The sequence below is a fragment of the Mobula birostris genome, chromosome 9, assembly GCF_030028105.1.
Source record: "Mobula birostris isolate sMobBir1 chromosome 9, sMobBir1.hap1, whole genome shotgun sequence".
NCBI lineage: Eukaryota > Metazoa > Chordata > Chondrichthyes > Myliobatiformes > Myliobatidae > Mobula > Mobula birostris.
In genome coordinates, this window is record NC_092378.1 from 90969 (window position 1) to 111618 (window position 20650).

The window sequence follows — 20650 nt, forward strand, 5'->3', positions numbered from 1 at the left end:
AATAGTATGTACAGTAAGATATACATCAGGACAGTCAATATAGCTTATAAATATAATTCTGTCAGCGTGAGTTAATCAGTCTGATGGCCTGGTGGAAAAACCTGTCCTGGAGCCTATTGATCCTGCTAGGGTTTGATCGAGGCACGACTGCACAAGTGTGTGGACATGAGTTAGACCAGTGGGAAGAGTTTAAAAGGAGACAGCTTTATAGAGTGGACGTTGGAGTAGAGGGAGACAGAGTAGGAGGGGTTTGGCTTAACAGGGCTTAGGCGATAATGGGTCGAGGCGAGGTAAGTTACCTCTAAATCCAGGAAAAATCCTTGTAAATCTCCTTTGTGCTCTCTTTATAGTATCCACATCCTTCCTGTAGTGAGGTGACCAGAACTGAACACAAGTGGGATCTAACCAAGGTCTTGTATAGGTGTAGGATTATCTCACAGCTCTTGAACTCAGTCCCATGGTTGATGAAGGCCATCACACCATATGACTTCTTAACAAAACTGTCAACCTGTGCAGCAGCTTTGAGTGTCCTATTGACACGGACCCCAAGATCCCTCTGATCCTCCACACTACCAAGAGTCTTACCATTAATATTATATCCTGTCTTCAAATTAGACCTACTGAAATGAACCACTTCACACGTATCGGGGTTGAACTCCATCTGCCACTCCATCTGTCCTCTATCCTATCAATGTCCCACTGTAACCTCTGACAATCTTCCAGACTATCCACAACACCCCCAACCTTTGTGTCATCAGCAGACTTACTAACCCACCCTTCTATTTTCTCATCCAGGTCATTTATAAAAAATTCATAAAGAGGAGGGGTCCCGGAATATATCCCTGCAGAATACCACTGGACACCATCCTGCATGCAGAATACGAACTATCTACAACCACCCTTTGCCTTCTGTGAGCAATCCAATTCTGGATCCACAAAGCAAGGTCTCCTTGGATCCCAGGCCTCATTACTTTCTGAATGAGCCTTGCATAGGGAACCCTATCAAGTGTCATACTGAAATCCATATACCCTACATCCACTGCTGTACCTTCATCAATGTCTTTTGTTATATCCTCAAAGATTTCAGTCAGGTTCGTAAGGCATGACCTGCCCTTGACAAGCCATGCTGACTATCCCTAACCAGATTATGTCTCTCCAAGTGCTCTTAAATCCTACCTCTCACAGGATCTTCTCCAACAACTTGCCCATTACTGATGTAAGACTCACTGGTCTATAATTTCCTGGGTTATCTCTACTCCCTGTCTTGAACAAGGGAACAACATTTGCAACCCTCCAATTCTCCGGAACCTCTCCCCTGCCTATTGGTGACACAAAGATGATTGCCAGAGGCTCAGCAATCTCGTCCCTCACTTCCCACAGTGGCCTGGGGTATATCTAATCCAGTCCCAGTGAGTTTCTAACTAAATGCTTTTCAAAAGCTGCAGCATATCCTCTTTCTTAATGTCTATATGCTCAAGCATTTCAGTCTTCTGTAAGTTATCCCCACAATTGCCAAGGTCTTTTTTCATAGTGAATACTGAAGCAAAGTATTCATTAAGTACCTCCACTACCTCCTCGAACACCATGCACACTTTTCCACCATCACACTTGATTGGTCGTATTCGTGCACGTCTCATCCTCTTGCTCTTCACATACTTGTAGAATGCCTTGGGGTTTTCCTTAATCCTGCTCACCAAGGCCTTCTCATGGCCCTTTCTGGCTCTCCCAATTCCATTCTAAGCTCCTTCCTAGCAACCTTGTAATTTTCTAGAGCTCTAATAGTACCTAATTTCTTGAACCTTTCGTAAGCTTTTCTTTTTAACTAGATTTTCTTTGTACGCCATGGTTCTTTAACCCTACCATCCTTTCCCTGCCTCAATGGAACATACCTCTGCAGGACTCCAAACAAATGTTCCCTAAATATTTGCAACATTTCTGCCATGCATTTCCCTGAGAACATCTGTTCCCAATTTATGTCCCCAAGTTCCTGCCTAATAGTATATTTCCCCCTATCCCAATTAAATGTTTTCCAAAATTGTCTGCTCCAATCCCCCTCCAGCGCTATGGTAAAGGAGATAGAGTTGTGGTCACTACTGCCAAAATGCTGTCTCACTGAGAGATCTGACACCTGCAAGGTTCATTTCCCAATACTAGATCAAGTACAGCCTCTCCTCTAGTTGGCTTATCTACATTTTGCGTCAGGAAACCTTCCTGAACACATCTAACAAACTCCACTCCATCTAAACTCTTTGTGCTAAAGAGATGCCAATCAACATTAGGAAACTTAAAATCTCCCATCACAACAACCCTATTATTCTTGCACCGTTTCAGAATCTGCCTCCTTATCTGCTCCCTGATATCCCTGTTACTATTGGGGAGTCTATAAAAAGCACCCAGTAGAGTTATTGCCCCTTTCCTGTTTCTGACTTCCACCCACACTGACTCAGTAGATCATCCCTCCATGACTTCCTCATTTTCTGCAGCCGTGACACTATCCCTAATTAGCAATGCTATGCCCCCAGCTCTTTTGCCTCTCTCTCTGTTCTTTTTGAAACATCTAAAGTGTGGCACACTCAGCAGCCATTCCTGCCCCAAGATATCCAGGTCTTTGTAATGGCCACAACATCATAGTTCCACATATTGATCCACACTCTAAGTTCATCTGCCTTGTTTATGATACTCCTTGCATTAAAATAGACACATCTCAAACCATCAGGCTGAGTGCATCTTTGCTCTAACATCTGCCTATCCTTTCTCACAAACTCCCTACAAGCTGTCTCTACTTGTGCTCCAACCTCCTATCCTCTACCTCATCACTTCGGTTCCTACTCCCCTGCAGATCTAGTTTAAACCCTCCCCAATAGCATTAGCAAACCTCCCCGCCAGGATATTGATCTCCCGCAGATTCAAGTGCAATCCATCCTTTTTGTAGAGGTCACACTTGCCCTAGAAGAGGATGATGATCCAAAAATTTGAAACCCTGCTCCCTGCTTCAATCCTTCAGCCATGCATTTATCCTCCACCTCACTCTATTCCTATACTCACTGTCACGTGGCACAGTCAGCAATACTGAGATTACTACCTTTATGGTCCTGCTTCTCAGTTTCCTTCCTAACTCCCTGTATTCTGCTTTCAGGACTTCCCTTTTTCTACCTATGTCATTGGTAACAATATGTACCATGACCTCTGGCTGCTCCCCCTCCCATTTCAGGATATTGTAGACGCACTCAGAAACATCACAAACCCTGGCACCTGGGAGGCAAACTACCATCTTTATTTCTTTTTCGCGTCTACAGAATCGCCTATATGTCCCCCTAATTATAGGGTCCCCTATTGCCACTGCCCTCCTCTTCCATTCTCTACGCTTCTGAGCCACAGGGCCAGACTCAGTGCCAAAGGCACAGCCACTGTTGCTTCCCCCAGATAGGTCATTCCCCCCAACAGAAATCAAAATGGAGTACTTACTGTTAAGCGGGGACAGCCACAGGGATGCTCTCCACTACCTGGTACCATCCCTTCCCTCTCCTGACGGTCACCCACTTATCTGTGTCCTGTGGCCCCGGGTTGACTACCTGCCTGTAGCTGATGTGTCTGAGCCACTGAAAAAGCCCAAAAAAACGTCAATCAGTGCCCATCGTTGGTGAGCTATGAACCCGCGTTGAAGGAATTTAAAATACATTCAAAGTAACCACCGAGCTAAAGCTCTCAGTTTCAACTATTCTCATTATCTACCGAGGTATGGACATCAGCTGGTTCTGGACATCAGACATGATCTCAATGTTCCTCTTCAATTGGTAGAAAATCACTTATCTTCTTATCTGAAAGATAAGTTATAAGTTTCTCATGAGAGGAAAAACTCAAATATATTTTTTGTCCAAGTCCCAAATTCTTAGTAGATCACAAAATCTCAGCTGTGCCTAGGAGGTCCAGCGCGCCCAATGACAGAGCACTTTGTCTACTGAATGTATGTGCACCTTTCATCAAAAGCTTAGACTCTCAGCACCTGCACACTCAATTCATAGTGATAGTACATTGTTAAGATCAGAGATTTCTGGGTAAGAATATGCCATTGAAAGCATTTACAAGCATTACCTCCCCTCTCCCAAATGACACCAATCCAGTCAATAGCCAGTTTAACACAGCAAGTTCCCACAAACAATATACTCAATGTCAATAGGCATGGTATGTGTCAACAGTCAACCTTATTGTTTTCTGTCAATCAACTTCCAAATGTTGCTACTCTGTCATTAGTAGCCATAGTCCCTGACCCTCATTATATTGTTCAAAGGTACATTTAATATCAGTGAAATGTATACAATATACATCCTGAAATGCTTTCTCTTTGCAACCATCCACAAAAACAGAGGAGTGCCCCCAAATAATAAATGACAGGTAAATATTAGAACCCCAAAGTCCACCCCCCAGCTCCTCTCCCTCCTGCACGTAAGCGGCAATAAGCACGATTCCCCTTCCCCCCACTGGCAAAAAAAAGCATTGGCACCTGCCACTGAGCACTCAAGCATGAGCAAAGCAACAGCAAAGACACCTACTTGCAGTTACCCAGTATTCGACATACCACAGATTCTCTCTCCCTAATAAGGGAGAAAGAGGTGTCACCATTTCACAGCAAAAAGGGAGACATAACAAATAACTCGCTGGTTTACAATGTTAAAAGTCCATTGCGTCGCTTTTTCGAAGCTCTGTACCCAAAGATCTGATTGTAAGGATTACCTCTTAGTAATAATGATTAGTTAGGCACAGATTGACAAGTATCTTTATTGTCTCAACCAACAAACACACGAATTCACAAACTGTCTGTGTGCACACCTACTAGGTTTCCATGACCCTCCATGAACAGAAAAGGTGATACACTGGCCAAGCAAGCTTTCCTTGTGGTCTTGATCTATTCTCTATGTGTCCGATGTGGGGTCCTCCACATTTGCAATGGTTGGTCTCTGGGGAATTGTCACTGCTTGAACCCCCAAGATTAACTATTTTTATACTTTTCCTTATCAGGTCAATCTGTGATGTTTCAATTTAGTTGGCTCGAGGTCATCTGACCTGTGTCAGATTCCCATTCACTGTAGCCCAGCGCTACAAGCAGTATTGGCCTTTACCTTCAACTTCATGCCTTTTGTGATTTCTTTTGTTCTATTCAACTCTTATTGCTTCAAACCAGTCAAATTGGGTCCCCCGGACATTGGGCCAAGATAATAAGATTACATCAGCAACTGTGTTATTAATAAAAAGCTGCTTATCACAATAAACAGACCATAAGATATAGGAGCAGAAGTAGGCCATTCGGTCCATCGAGTCTGCTCTGCAATTCAATCATGGGCTGATCCAGTTCTCCAGTCATCCCCACTCCCCTGCCTTCTCCCCATACCCTCTGATGCCCTGGCTAATCAAGAACCTACCTATCTCTGCCTTAAATACACCCAATAACTTGGCCTCCACAGCTGCTCGTGACAACAAATTCCACAGATTTACCACCCTCTGACTAAAGTAATTTCTCCACTTTTCAGTTCTAAATGGATGTCCTTCAATCCTGAAATCGTGCTCTCTTGTCCTAGACTCCCCTACCATGGGAAATAACTTTGTCATATCTAATCTGGTCAGGCCTTTTAACATTCGGAATGTTTCTATGAGATCCCCCCGCCATTCTCCTGAACTCCAGGGAATAAAGCCCAAGAGCTGCTAGACGTTCCTCATATGGTAACCCTTTCATTCCTGGAATCATTCTTGTGAATCTTCTCTGAACCCTCTCAAATGTCATTATATCCAGTATATTTTCTAAAATAAGCCCAACACTGCACACAATACTCCAAGTGTGGTCTCACGAGGGTCTTATAGAGCCTCAACATCACATCTCTGCTCTTATATTACAAACCTCTAGAAATGAATCCCAACACTGCATTCGCCTTCTTCACAACCAACTCAACCTGGAGGTTATCCTTTAGGGTATCCTGCACACTTGCCATCTTGGACAATGTCTCCCATCCACTACATAATGTACTGGTTGGGCACAGGAGTACATTCAGCCAGAGACTCATTCCACCACGATGCAACACAGAGTGGCATAGGAAGTCATTCCTGCCGGTGGCCATCAAACTTTACAACTCCTCCCTTGGAGGGTCAGACACCCTGAGCCAATAGGCTGGTCCTGGACTTATTTCCAGGCATAATTTACATATTACTATTTAACTATTTATGGTTTTATTACTATTTAATTATTTATGGCGCAACTGTAATGAAAACCAAATTCCCCCGGGATCAATAAAGTATGACTATGACAATGACACAAGAACTCCCAAGTCCCTTTGCATCTCTGCATTTTGAATTCCCTCCCCACCTAAATAATAATCTGCCCATTTATTTCTTCCACCAAAGTGCATGACCACACACATTACAATATTGTATTTCAATTGTCACTTCTTTGCCCATTCCCCTAAACTATCTAAGTCTCTTTGCAGGCTGTCTGTTCCCTCAACACTACCCGCTCCTCCACCCATCTTTGTATCATCAACAAATTCAGCCACAAATCCATTAATACCGTAGTCCAGGTGGAATAGAGATGAAGATGACTGCATGGTTGAAGAACTGGTAAATGGGGCAGGGGGTCCAATTTCTGGATCATTGGGTTTTCTTCTGGGGAAGGTGTGACTTGTACAAAAGGGATGGGTTACAGCTGAACCCTTGGGGGACTAATATCCTTGTAGGCAGGTTTCCTAGATCTGTTCAGGAGGGTTTAAGCTGACTTGGCAGGGGGCTTGGAACCAGAGTGATTGAGCTGAGGATGGGGTAGTTGGTTTAAAAACAGAGGCAGAGTGTAATGAGAATTCTTGCAAGGAGAGGCTGATGATTGGGCAAAATTGGAGACAATGGGATGAGTTGCAATGTAAAAGGGGGTCAAAATCAAAAAGGATGATTATAGAGGACTGAAGGTGTTACACTTCACGCAGTATATGGAATAAGGTAGATGAACTAGCAGCAGAGTTACAGATTTGAATGCATAATGTTGTGGACATCATTGAATCATGGCTGAAAGAAGTATATAGCTAGGAGCCTAACATAAGACACAGGAGCAGAATTAGGCCATTCAGCCCATCCAGTCTGCTTTGCCATTCATCATGGCTGATCCCGGATCCCATTCAACCCCACACACCTGCCTTCTCACACATCCGCTGATGCCCTAAATGATCAGGAAAGGATCAACTTCTGCCTTAAATATATGCATGGACGTGGCCTCCACTGCAGACTGTAGCACAGCATTACATGGATTTACTACTGTCTAGCTAAAAAAATTCCTCCTTACCTCTGTTCTAAAGGGTTGCTCCTCAATTTTGAGGCTGTGCCCTCTAGTTCTGGATACTCCCACCACAGAAAACATCCTCTCCACATCCACTCTAACTAGTCCTTTTAAAATTCAGCATGTTTCAATGGGATCCTCCCACATTCTTCTAAATTCCAGTGAGTACAGGCCGAAAGCTGCCAAGGCTCCTCATATGTTAACCCCTTCATTCCCAGAATCATCCTTTCGTGAACCTTCTCTGGACTCTCCAATGACACCACATCCCTTCTGAGATATGGGGCCCAAATCTGTTAACAGTACTCGAAGTGCAGCCTGACTCAGGCTCAGCATTATCTCCTTGCTTTTATATTCTATTCCCCTCGTAATAAATGCCAACATTGCATTTGCCTTCTTTCCCACAGACTCAACCTGTAAATTAAACTTCTTGTGGACTCCTAAATCCCTCTGCACCCCTGATGTTTGAATCTTCTCCCCATTTAGATAATAGTCCACACTATTGTTCCTTTTACCAAAATGCATTATCATACATTTCCCAACACTAATTCCATCTGCCACTTTCTTACCCATTCTTCCAATTTGCCTAAGTCCTGCTGTAATTGCATTACTTCCTCAGCACTAACTACCCCTCCATGTATCTGCAAACTTTGCCACAAAGCCATCGATTCCATTGTCTAAATCATTGACAAACAATGTGAAAAGCAGAAGTCCCAAAACTGACCCTTGAGGAACACCACTAGTCACCGGCAGCCAACCAGTAAAGGTCCTTTTTATTCCCACTCGTTGCCTCCCGCCTGTCAACCATTCCACTATCCATGCCAGTATATTTCCTGTAGTGCCATAGGATTTTATGTTGTTAAGCAGCCTCTTGTGTGGCACCTTAGCAAATGCCTTATGAAAATCCAAGTAAATGACATCCACTGCCTCAACTTTGTCCACCTGCTTGTTACTTCCTCAAAAATTCTAAGATTTATCAGGCAAGATTTCTCTTTATGGAAACCATGCTGACCTTGACTAATCATTAGTCTCCAAATATCTCAAAACCCTCATCCTTAATAATAGATTCCAACACTTTCCCAACCAATAAGGTCAAACTAACTGGCCTATAATTTCTTTTGCCTTCCTCCCTTCTTAAAGAGTGGAGTGACATTTGCAATCTTCCAGTCTTCCGGGATACACATTGTATCAGAAGGAAAGGCAGGCTGGCAGAATGGGCTATATTGGTAAAAAAATGAAATCAAATCATTAGAATTCACTGGAATTCAGAAGAATGAGGCAAATCTCATTTAAACCTATCGAATGTTAAAAGGCCTTAATAGAGTGGATGTGTGTTTCCTATAGTGGGGGAGTCTAAGACCAGAGGACACAGCCTCAGAATAGAGGGATGTACTTTTAGAATGGAGATGAGGCAGAATTTCTTTAGTCAGAGAGTGGTGTAAATATAGAATTCATTGCTACAGGCAGCTGTGGAGGCCAAATGTTTGTTTATATTTAAGGCAGAGGTTGATAAATTGTTGAGTGCAGTGGATAGAGGGGAACAGGTGGAAGTTGTATACTGTACTTGGATTTCCAGAAGGCGTTCAATAAGGTGCCGCACAAGAGAGTTATGTAAATAAGATACAGATGCATAGAGTCGGAGGAAGTGTATCGGCATGGATAGTGGAATGGTTAACCAATAGAAGGCAGAGAGTTGGTATAAATGGGTGTTTCTCCGGTTGGCAGTCAGTGGTGAGTGAGGTGCTGCAGGGGTCAGTGCTGGGCCCACAGCTGTTTACCATTTACATTGATGATTTGGAAGAGGGGACTGAGAGTAGCGCAGCAAAATTTGCTGATGACACTAAACTGAGTGGAAAAGCAAATTGTACAGAGAATATGGAGAGTCTGCAGAAGGATATATATAGGTTAAGTGAGTGGGCCAAGGTCTGGCAGATGGAATACAACGTTGGTAAATGTGAGATCATCCACTTTGGAAGGAATAATAGAAGAGCAGATTATTATTTAAATGGTGAAAGATTGCAGCACGCTATTGTGCAGAGGGGCTTGGGAGTCCTTGTGCAAGAATCGCAAAAGGTTGGCTTGCAGGTACAACAGGTTATTAAGAAAGCAAACAAAATGTTGGCCTTCATTGCTAGAGGGATTGAATTCAAGACTAGGAAGGTCACGCTGCAACTATACAGGGTACTGATGAGGCCGCAGCTGGAGTACTGTGTGCAGTTCTGGTCTCCATACCTGAGGAAGGATATACTGGCTTTGAAGGCAGTGCAGAGGAGGTTCACCAGGTTGATTCCAGAGATGAAGGGGTTAACCTATAAGGAGAGATTGGGTCGTCTGGGACTATACTCTCTGGAATTCAGAAGAATGAGAGGTGATCTTATAGAAACAAAATTTTGAAAAGGATAGATAAGAAAGAAGTAGGAAAGCTGTTTCCATTGGTAGATGAGACTAGAACTAGGGGACATTGCCTCAAGATTCAGGGCAGAAGATTTAGGACGGCGATGAGGAGAAACTATTTTTCCCAGAGAGTGGTGAATCTGTGGAATTCTCTGTCCAGGGAAGCAAAATATATTTAAGATACAGTTAGATAGATTTTTACATAGTCGGGGAATTAAGGGTTATGGGGAAAAGGCAGGTAGATTGAGCTGAGTTTACAGACAGATCAGCCATGATCTTACTGAATGGCGGGGCAGGCTGGATGGGCCGGATGGCCTACTCCTGCTCCTATTTCTTATGTTCTTATGATAGTCAGGGCATGGAGGGATACAGGGAGAAGGCAGGAGATTAGGGCTGAGAGGGAAATGGATCAGTCATAATGAAATTTCAGTTAGAATCAATGGGCCAGATGGCCTATTTCTGCTCCTATATCTTATGGTCTTATCTGAAAATGGTCTTAGGTTTAGCAGATCATTAGCAGAAACTCCTAGGCTCCATGTTCAATTGCTCTGATTAAGTTATCCCAGGGCATGAATCAGTTCACAAATGGCGGTTGCAAGATCAGTCTCACAAAATGACCACCTCCATTCCTATTCACTGATTGTAGTTATCTCTGGCCAACATCTTCCACTTGATCCAAAGATAACTATTTTAGGATCATCATCGTCCTTTCATTCTGTTGGCTCATATGGACCACCTGTAGGTGTGCAACACTCACAATATATAAATGCAAAAGTAATATTTACTTAATGAATTCTTACACACATTTTATACCAGTGATTGTTTCTTCTGTTTTATAAGACCATCACTGTCTATTTTTGTGTAATTTCAGCCTTCTACCTTCTAAGTTGATATACATTAAGCATAATAATTAATATACATAAAAGTACTATTACAGTAGCATGCATTACTCTTCTCACCCACGGATATATTTGAACATTGGATTCCCAGTTCCAAAACTTACTCTAAAAGTCTGAATCACGCAATACTTCATTTGAATTATCAGCACGTCTTAACTCCTTTACTGTGTTTAGTCCATTGATGGATTACATCTCCTTTGCCTCCTCCACAACACATGTCCATTCTGCAGTCAAATGAGGAATTGGCAGCAACTCTGTAACAACAGTCCTACAAGTATTGATCCGTATCAGTGCATTGGATTGTGAGTTCTGCTTCATTACCATGTTTAGTGCTGGCTGAGGGAAAGTTCATCTTCCAATAACCAGTTCTAATGTCATATCCCCAATTGCGATATTGTGACTTTCCAAAGGGCACTGTTTCCATCCCTTAGTATAACTAGCGGCTGCAGTTGTCATATGTCTGTTATACCAATGTATATTGCAAGGCAGACTGATTATTCACAGGAAAAAGTCGACAACGAACAATTTTCATAAGTACTGAAACCACAGTTTGTAAATTTCTGTCTTGTCATTTCTTCTGGGCAAGCTCAATAGTCTCCTCTTTGAAGGCATCTTGATGAATCCATCCCTTTCCCAGTACCATTCATAACAATAGCATGTGTTGGTGGGTTACTTAAGGATACTGAAGCCTTCTCATGATATTTGCCCACACTGTGAACCCTTTTTACTCTACCAACCTCCCTGCACAATGTCTTCTGCTGCACAGTTAATAATGATTGAAGCATCCTATGGAAAATACTTGGTTCTTCCCACCTCAATAGATCTATCTTGTGTGAATCAATGCCCCAGACATATCCCACAGAACTGTAACCATACTGCAGCCATCATTACCTGAAGGCTGTTCAACAATTGGACCTAAAAGCTGACTCATGATCGTTCCCTCTGGGATACTTGATAATGTCACCTGGAGAATTTTGTATAAAAACTGTAGATCCATACCCTTTGGGGTATCTAAGACTTTGTCCATGCATTTCAGACCAGCATAATACAAATTTAAATCACTATTACTCCTTCATTAGCCCAAATTCACTGTGAAAAGTTGTTTTTGATCACCAAATGTTTTCCAAGTAGCAACATCACTGTTGACACATTTGTCCACTCTAATGATTCTGGAGCAAGACCAAACATGGCTCCAATCATTATTAATTACATTACAACAAAATATGTTTTCCCCTTCATCTTGTGTTTAAAGGTTTACACTTCTATTCCTTCCAGAGCACTTTCAGCACCCTGATAACCCCATAGTTTATGGCATCAGTGGGTCATTTGGTTTCATTCCCCCTCCAGAACCACAAATTTCACATAAGACCACTCAGCCTTTAGTAAGCACTTCCCTATGCTCTTTGTATATTCCTGCCTCTTCTAGAAGTTATTGTACATCTGTTTTTATTTTTCTCATCTTAAAGCCATAATCTTACTATGTTGCTCTTTTTGCCTCTCAATTCGGCTAATCTGCAACTGCGACGTCTGTTTGCAACACCTTGTTTTGCAAAGTCATTAGCCTTATTATTCCCCCTTGGGATAACTTTGAGTGAGCTTTAATTTTTATGACTTTGTGTTCTTTTACCCTCACATATTTCCCACAGTCGGTCTTCCTCTCACCATCCTGTACAGGTGAGAAACAATCTACAAAGAAAAAAAGTTTTTCCTTTGTGTCTTTGTTCTTGGTTTATCTGATCTTCTTCCACTGCTCAATACAAAAGGACATGGCTTTAAGGTAAGGAGTGGGAAGTTCAAGGGGGATATTAGAGGAAGATTTTTTACTCAGAGAGTGGTTGGTGCGTGGAATGCACTGCCTGAGTCAGTGGTGGAAGCAGATACATTAGTGAAATTTAAGAGACTACTAGACAGGTATATGGAGGAAATTAAGGTGGGGGCTTATATGGGAGGCAGGGTTTGAGGGTCGGCACAACATTGTGGGCCGAAGGGCCTGTACTATGCTGTACTATTCTATGTTCCCCCTTTTCGCTTTGACACAAATATTCTCTCAGGATCATTTACTATCATATCCTGACACCCATGCAGTTCAAGGTTGAAACTTTAATACCCTTTACAACTACATCTTAACACTGCAATGTCAGGGCTGACTGACTATTCAGCAGCAGCTGGATAAGATGTGAGCTTTAAGATGGTGAGGGAATTAATGCCTAACTGCTTTTTTCACCAGCCCAATATTTAAATTAAGCTTTCATTTGTAATTTACATGATAAACACTATGATTGCATCAAAATATTTTTCAAAATTTCAAACTCAAAGTCAATATGTCTAAAGTCTTGGGAAACATCTTTTATATCAGTAAAAACAACTTTTAGGATTGCTCCCCATACATTCTAATCTTCCAAATGTTAATTTCAAATTCCCACTTCCAATCTTCCAAATGTTAATTTCAAATTCCTGCTTCCAATCTTCCAAATGTTAATTTCAAATTCCCAGTTTAACTGTCCAGCAATAAGCAATTTCCTCAAACGCCCATTTCCCTCTAAAATGTGGTCCTCTCGTATCCGGAATACAGTTGCAGATTTCCATCACCTAAATCTGGATTCCACATGGCTAATGTGAAATCTGGCCTCTCTAAACCCAATTCCATGGAAAAGGAATAAAGAAACAAAAACCAAAAACTCATTATTCCAAACAAAAATCCACAAAAACTCTTCATCCTTCAACTGCAAAACTTAGAATTAACAGTTAATGCCCACCATGAAAAACTTTAAGACATTTTTCAAAGAACAAAAGAAAGGAAACTGCTGTGTGGGGTCCCACGAGGCAGTCACACAACTGCTTAAAAGACAAGAGCTCCTTCAAATTCATTTCCGAACAGCAAAATATTTCAACTAAACCCTAACCCTAATGCGTGCTATCCTCTGAAGCAGAGGATTAATTCAAACTTCCTCTCAATACTGATCGGCCAAACATATAACACCTTTTGCACACACTCACACACACATTCATTTTCTCTCTCAAGTGAAGTCATGTCACATGGCCACACTTCACATTTGAAACACACCATTCACACTTTAAACCATTTCAGAAAATCCCTTGCTCCAAAACATGGTTACAAACAAACACAACTGAAGAAATGTGTTACCTTCAGACTTTAAAACAAAGAAATACTGCAAGTTCTTCATCATGCACAAGTATACATTCAACAAGTTTAAAGCATGACATCTCCACATTAACCAAAATTCCAACATATTCTGACCTTTTTGTAACCCTAATCCCTGATCTCTGTTAGGATTCAGATTAAATGAACTGTTTGCTGTCCTGTTCTGGGTATAATTAACTCACATGACCACAGCTGAAACAGCAGATTTGAGCATTGAGCTGGGATGTTTGCCCCCCACAACAGTTTTCCTGATTGGATGAAGGTGCACTCCAGCTCTGAGCTACTTATCTTCTGCAATCTCTCTGCAGTCTATCCTGACCTGCATTTCTCCACACAATGTCCCCTCTATTTCCTTAAAGGGGAAACACTTTAGCTGAAGTATTCCTAAAGTTAAAATCTAACTCCTGCACTTCCTTCTCCCATGCTCTAATAATTTTCCTAAGTGCCCATTCTTCAGTATGTGTAGGGTTTCTGGTATCAAACAGTTCCAAGATCTTGGTTCTAGTTCAAAATGATCCCAATCTAATGTTAAACCTTACACTCATAGAAACCATAGAAACTACAGCACAAAAACAGGCCTTTTGGCCCTTCTTGGCTGTGCCGAACCATTTTCTGCCTAGTCCCACTGACCTGCACACGGACCATATCCCTCCATACACCTCCCATCCATGTATCCGTCCAATTTATTCTTAAATGTTAAAAAAGAACCCGCATTTACCACCTCGTCTGGCAGCTCATTCCATACTCCCACCACTCTCTGTGTGAAGAAGCCCCCCCTAATGTTCCCTTTAAACTTTTCCCCCCTCACCCTTAACCCATGTCCTCTGGTTTTTTTCTCCCCTTGCCTCAGTGGAAAAAGCCTGCTTGCATTCACTCATCTATACCCATCATAATTTTATATACCTCTATCAAATCTCCCCTCATTCTTCTACGCTCCAGGGAATAAAGTCCTAACCTATTCAACCTTTCTCTGTAACTGAGTTTCTCAAGTCCTGGCAACATCCTTGTAAACCTTCTCTGCACTCTTTCAACCTTATTTATATCCTTCCTGTAATTTGGTGACCAAAACTGAACACAATACTCCAGATTCGGCCTCACCAATGCCTTATACAACCTCATCATAACATTCCAGCTCTTATACTCAATACTTCGATTAATAAAGGCCAATGTACCAAAAGCTCTCTTTACGACCCTATCTACCTGTGACGACACTTTTAGGGAATTTTATATCTGTATTCCCAGATCCCTCTGTTCCACTGCACTCCTCAGTGCCTTACCATTAACCCTGTATGTTCTACGTTGGCTTGTCCTTCCAACGTGCAATACCTCACACTTGTCAGTATTAAACTCCATCTGCCATTTTTCCAGCTGGTCCAAGTCCCTCTGCAGGCTCTGAAAACCTTCCTCACTGTCTACTACACCTCCAATCTTTGTATCATCAGCAAACTTGCTGATCCAATTTACCACATTATCATCCAGATCATTGATATAGATGACAAATAACAATGGACCCAGCACTGATTCCTGTGGCACACCACTAGTCACAGGCCTCCACTCAGAGAAGCAATTCTCTACCACCACTCTCTGGCTTCTTCCATCGAGCCAATGTCTAATCCAATTTACCACCTCTCCATGTATACCTAGTGACTGAATTTTCCTAACTAACCTCCCATGCGGGACCTTGTCAAAGGCCTTACTGAAGTCCATGTAGACAATATCCACTGCCTTCCCTTCATCCACCTTCCTGGTAACCTCCTCGAAAAACTCCAACAGATTGGTCAAACATGACCTACCATGCACAAAGCCATGTTGACTCTCCCTAATAAGCCCCTGTCTATCCAAATGCTTATAGATTCTGTCTCTTAGTACTCCCTCCAGTAACTTACCTACTACTGACGTTAAACTCACCGGACTATAATTTCCCAGATTACTTTTCGATCCTTTTTTAAACAACGGAACAACATGAGCCACTCTCCAATCCTCCAGCACTTCACCCGTAGACAGCGACATTTTAAATATTTCTGCCAGGGCCTCCACAATTTCAACACTAGTCTCCTTCAAGGTCCGAGGGAACACTCTGTCAGGTCCCGGGGATTTATCCACTTTAATTTTCCTCAAGACAGCAATACCTCCTCCTTTTCAATCTGTACAGTTTTCATGGTCTCACTACTTGATTCCCTCAATTCCATAGATTTCATGCCAGCTTCCTTAGTAAATACAGACGCAAAAAACCTATTTAAGATCTCCCCCATTTCCTTTGGTTCCGCACAAAGCCGACCACTCTGATCTTCAAGAGGACCAATTTTATCCCTTACAATCTTTTCGCTCTTAATATACTTGTAAAAGCTCTTTGGATTATTCTTCACTTTGACTGCCAAGGCAACCTCATGTCTTCTTTTAGCCCTCCTGATTTCTTTAAGTATTTTCTTGCACTTCTTATACTCCTCAAGCACCTGATTTACCCCCTGTTTCCTATACATTTCATACAACTCCCTCTTCTTCTTTATCAGAGTTGCAATATCCCTTGAGGACCAAGGTTCCTTATTCCTGTTCAATTTGCCTTTAATCCTGACAGGAACATACAAACTCTGCACTCTCAAAATTTCCCCTTTGAAGGCTTCCCACCTACCAATCACATCTTTGCCAGAGAACAACCTGTCCCAATCCACGCTTTTTAAATCCTTTCTCATTTCTTCAAATTTGGCCTTCTTCCAGTTCAGCACCTCAACCCTAGGACCAGATCTATCCTTGTCCATGATCAAATTGAAACTAATGGTGTTATGATCACTGGAACCAAAGTGCTCCCCTACACAGACTTCTATCACTTGCCCTAATTCGTTTCCTAACAGGAGATCCAATATTGCATCCCCTCTAGTTGGTCCCGCTATATACTGATTTAGAAAACTTTCCTGAACACATTTTACAAACTCTAAACCATCTAGACCCCTAACAGTATGGGAGTCCCAATCAATGTATGGAAAATTAAAATCCCCTACCACCACAACTTTATGTTTCCTGCAGTTACCTGCTATCTCTCTGCAGGTTTGCTCTTCCAAGTCTCGTTGACTATTGGGTGGTCTGTAATACAATCCCACAAATGTGGCCATACCTTTCCTGTTTCTCAGCTCCACCCATAAGGACTCAGTAGACAAGCCCTCTAATCTGGCCTGCCTGAGCACTGCTGTAATATTTTCCCTAACAAGCAATGCTACTCCCCCACCTTTCATTCCTCTGCCGCGATCACATCTGAAACATCGGAACCCTGGAATATTAAGCTGCCAGTCCTGCCCCTCCTGTAGCCAAGTTTCACTAATTGCTACAACATCATAATTCCACATGTCAATCCACACCCTCAACTCATCTGCCTTCCCCGCAATGCTCCTAGCATTGAAATATATACATCACAGAAGATTTTTACCACCACTCACAACCTTTCTATCAGTGGATTTGCTTAAACTTTCAATATCATTTATTTTCACCCCAGCCACACTGTCAGCTCTGGCACTCTGGTTCCCATCCCCCTGCAAATCTAGTTTAAAGCCTCCCCAATAGCACTAACAAACCTCCCTGAAAGGATATTGGTCCCCCTGTGGTTCAAGTGTAACCCGTCTCTCTTGTACAGGTCCCACCTGCCCCAGAAGAGGTCCCAATGGTCCTGAAATCTGAAACCCTGCCCCCTACACCAGTTCCTCAGCCACTTGTTCCTCCTCCAGAGCATCCTATTCCTACCCTCACTGGCACCTAGCACAGGTAGCAATCCTGAGATTACCACCCTTGAGGTCCTGCTTTTCAACTTCCTACCAAGCTCTCTATACTCATTGTCCAGGACCTCTTCACTCTTCCTTGCTATGTCATTGGTACTGATGTGCACCACGACATCTGGCTGGTCACCCTCCCACTTCAGAATGTCATGCAATCGATCAGAGACATCCTTGACCCTGGCACCTGGGAGGCAACAAACCATCCTGGATTCTCTGTCACGACCACAGAACCTTCTATCTGCACCTCTAACTATCAAGTCCCCTATCACTACCGCTCTCCCCTTTTTCCCCCCTCCCTTCTGCACTGCAGAGCCAGACTCAGTGCCAGAGATCCGGCTACTGCAGCTAGTCCCAGGTAAGTCATCCCCCCCAACAGTATCCAATGCGGTATACTTGTTGTTGAGGGGAATGGCCACAGGGGAACCCTGCTCTGCCTGCCCTTTCCTCTTCCCTCGGAACACCATCTACAGATGCAGTGGGGTGTTGTCCTTTCTTCTGGTAACATCTACTTATCTATTGGGTCTCCGCTGTTATTACCCATAACAGTCAGTGTGGCAATCCTTAACTCCTCATTCATTCCCCCAGCACGTTACTGTGCTTCTGGCAGAGTTGGGTGTATGTTTGGATGCAAGCACATTATAACAAAACCAATCTCCTTTCTGTAGCACCATCTAGACTGCGTATTGCTCTCTTGTAACTAATTGCCTGGAATAGCTCCCCAGGGTCATTCCAGGGCAGATATATCCCTTAGCTGCTGTACACCAAATGGCATAGTGTATGGTATATTCTGGTTTTGATTTTCTGCCGTTTCCTCCCTCTCTAATAGTAATTAGGGGAGCAATCACGCTGAGGGAAGGACAGCCTCTTTTTGATTGTACGTTGATGGGGTATCCTGGGGGGGGGGGGGGAAGGCTCTTTGTCATATCATAATCATATCTGGCTGCATCATCTGTGAAACTGCTCCAAACTATATCTCCATTTTCACTCTCCTCACCTCTTTCAGAACCAAAAGCACTTATTATTCCCCTCTGTGCAGCAAACTGGCCCTGCAGCTTTTTTTTTATCTACTTTAAGCACTCTGTTACTTTCCATGTACTGATTTCTGCATCACACTCATAGCCATCTTTAAACCACTGCACTGTTTCCTCAACCCCTGTACATCATTCTTAGCTACTTGGGCTTCTTCTTTTAATTTCCTCTTTTCTTTAACCAGTTTCATACATTTTAGCTGAAACTGGTTCGTATGCATCAAATCCATACTTCGCTGTATATCAGTAACTTTTTCCTTAAGGTATACTACCTCTTTGCAAAGCCTTTTAATTTCCTCTTCTAATCAGTTTTTCTGTACTTTAGCTTCCTGCCAACATTAATCAACTCCTCAATTAAACTGCCAACTGCTGCTGGCTTGTGGAATGGTTTATATTCCCTGCCTGACAGTTTCCCCAGCAGTATTTCCTTTGCTGCCAGCGTGACCAGCAAAAAGCTTTATATTGTGGCCACTTCCTCGGTACATATTTCTGGAGGAATCCCCTCAAATCAAAACAATCCAAGTCCCTCGGACTTGCAGAATTCCCTGAATTTTTCATGCTGTGTCAGTAGTAACTACCCAGCCCCAGATCTCGCTGAACTTCACCCATATGGCACCAGGGTTGCCAATTCTGTTGCAAGGATTACCCCTTAGTAATGATGATCAGTTAGGCACAGTGAGAATCTGTACTTACTGTACCTTTGTTGTCTCAACAAACAAGCATGTGAATTCACATACTGTCCAGTTGTGTGCACACCTGCTAGGTTTCCTTGACTCTTTGTGAACAATCAAAGAATAAAAAAGGTAATACTCGGGGAAAAAGCACCTATGCTAGCCGCCAGGTGTTCCTCATGGTCCTGATGTGATCTCCACCCATCCAACGTGGGTTCCCCCACATTCGCAATGGTTGGTCTCCGGAGAGTTATTGCTGCTTGAACCCCCAAAATCATCTATTTTTATACTCTTCCTTGTCAGGCCAATCTATAATGTTTCAATTTCATTGGCTCAAGGTAATCTGACTGACCTGTGTCAGATTCCCATTGAATGTAGCCCAGGACTTCAGGCAGTATTCTTCGATGGTCTTTGCCTTCAACTTTGTGCCTTTGGTGTCGTATTTTGTTCTATTCAACTCTGACTGATTCAAACCAGGTCACCCAGATACTGGGCTCAGATGACAAGATTACTTCTACAAACCTGCCATTTTACACAATAAACAGCTTCTTATCTGAGAATGGTCTCAGGTTTAGCAAATCATTAGCAGAAACTTCTTGTGTCCATGTTCAATTGCTCCCAGAGCAAGAATCAGTTCACCAAATAATTCACATAATGGCAACAGGAAGGACAGTCTCACAAAATGGCCACCTCCATTCCTGTTCACTAATTGTAGTTCTTCCTGGCCAACAATATCCTCTGACCCCTACCACTGTGAAAAGACCCAAACCCTGACCTGTGCTGACCCATCACTGGTTTCTGACCCTGCTCCATTGAGCAAACAACTAATGGTACTCCACTCTGTTTTCATACTTTAAAGGGCAGTGGTGAATTCTAAAAAACCTTTTAGAAGCAGTAAAAATAACCCATAACATTGAAATGAGCAGGGAGTAAGGAGGTTAACTACTAATGTCATTTTTCCTCAGTCCAGAGATTTGAGGGATGAAGAACATGAGACATAACTGTAGTCAGCTCATTTTCTCTTTCAATCTGCAGAAAGTCATGCAGAAAATTCACAGGATACCTCTTCATCTTCAGAGTGGTGACTGTTTCAAACCCATAGCCATAGGGAGAGTGAGGTGAACGGCAGGTATGGATATAAAAGGGCTGTTATGGAATAGAAATACAGGCAGGGACCAGCTGGGCTGAGTTTACTCCCTACTGAACACTGGATGTGTTGTGGGTTCACTAAGTACTTGAGAGAGAGTTTAGAATAGAACTGATTTATTGGTCTCAGATCCGGAATATTAAACTACAGTCCAATTAAAGGTGAACATCAGCTAAAGAAACTCCTTCCCTGCTGAGTGACCAGGTTGCAGAAATGGGTGTGATGCAGCAATAATTGTAGAGTTCGGCACCAACAGTCACTCTTGAACTTGCCTCTGGATT

General features: G+C 42.7%; 1 protein-coding gene across 1 annotated transcript in view; it reads right to left on the reverse strand.

Moving 5' to 3' along the window:
- LOC140202464 (uncharacterized) overlaps positions 1 to 20650 on the reverse strand; it is a 39575-nt gene that overhangs the window by 8246 nt on the left and 10679 nt on the right. Inside the window, 1 exon segment of the mRNA XM_072267327.1 lies at positions 20057 to 20062. Coding sequence (XP_072123428.1) covers positions 20057 to 20062 — 6 coding nt within the window.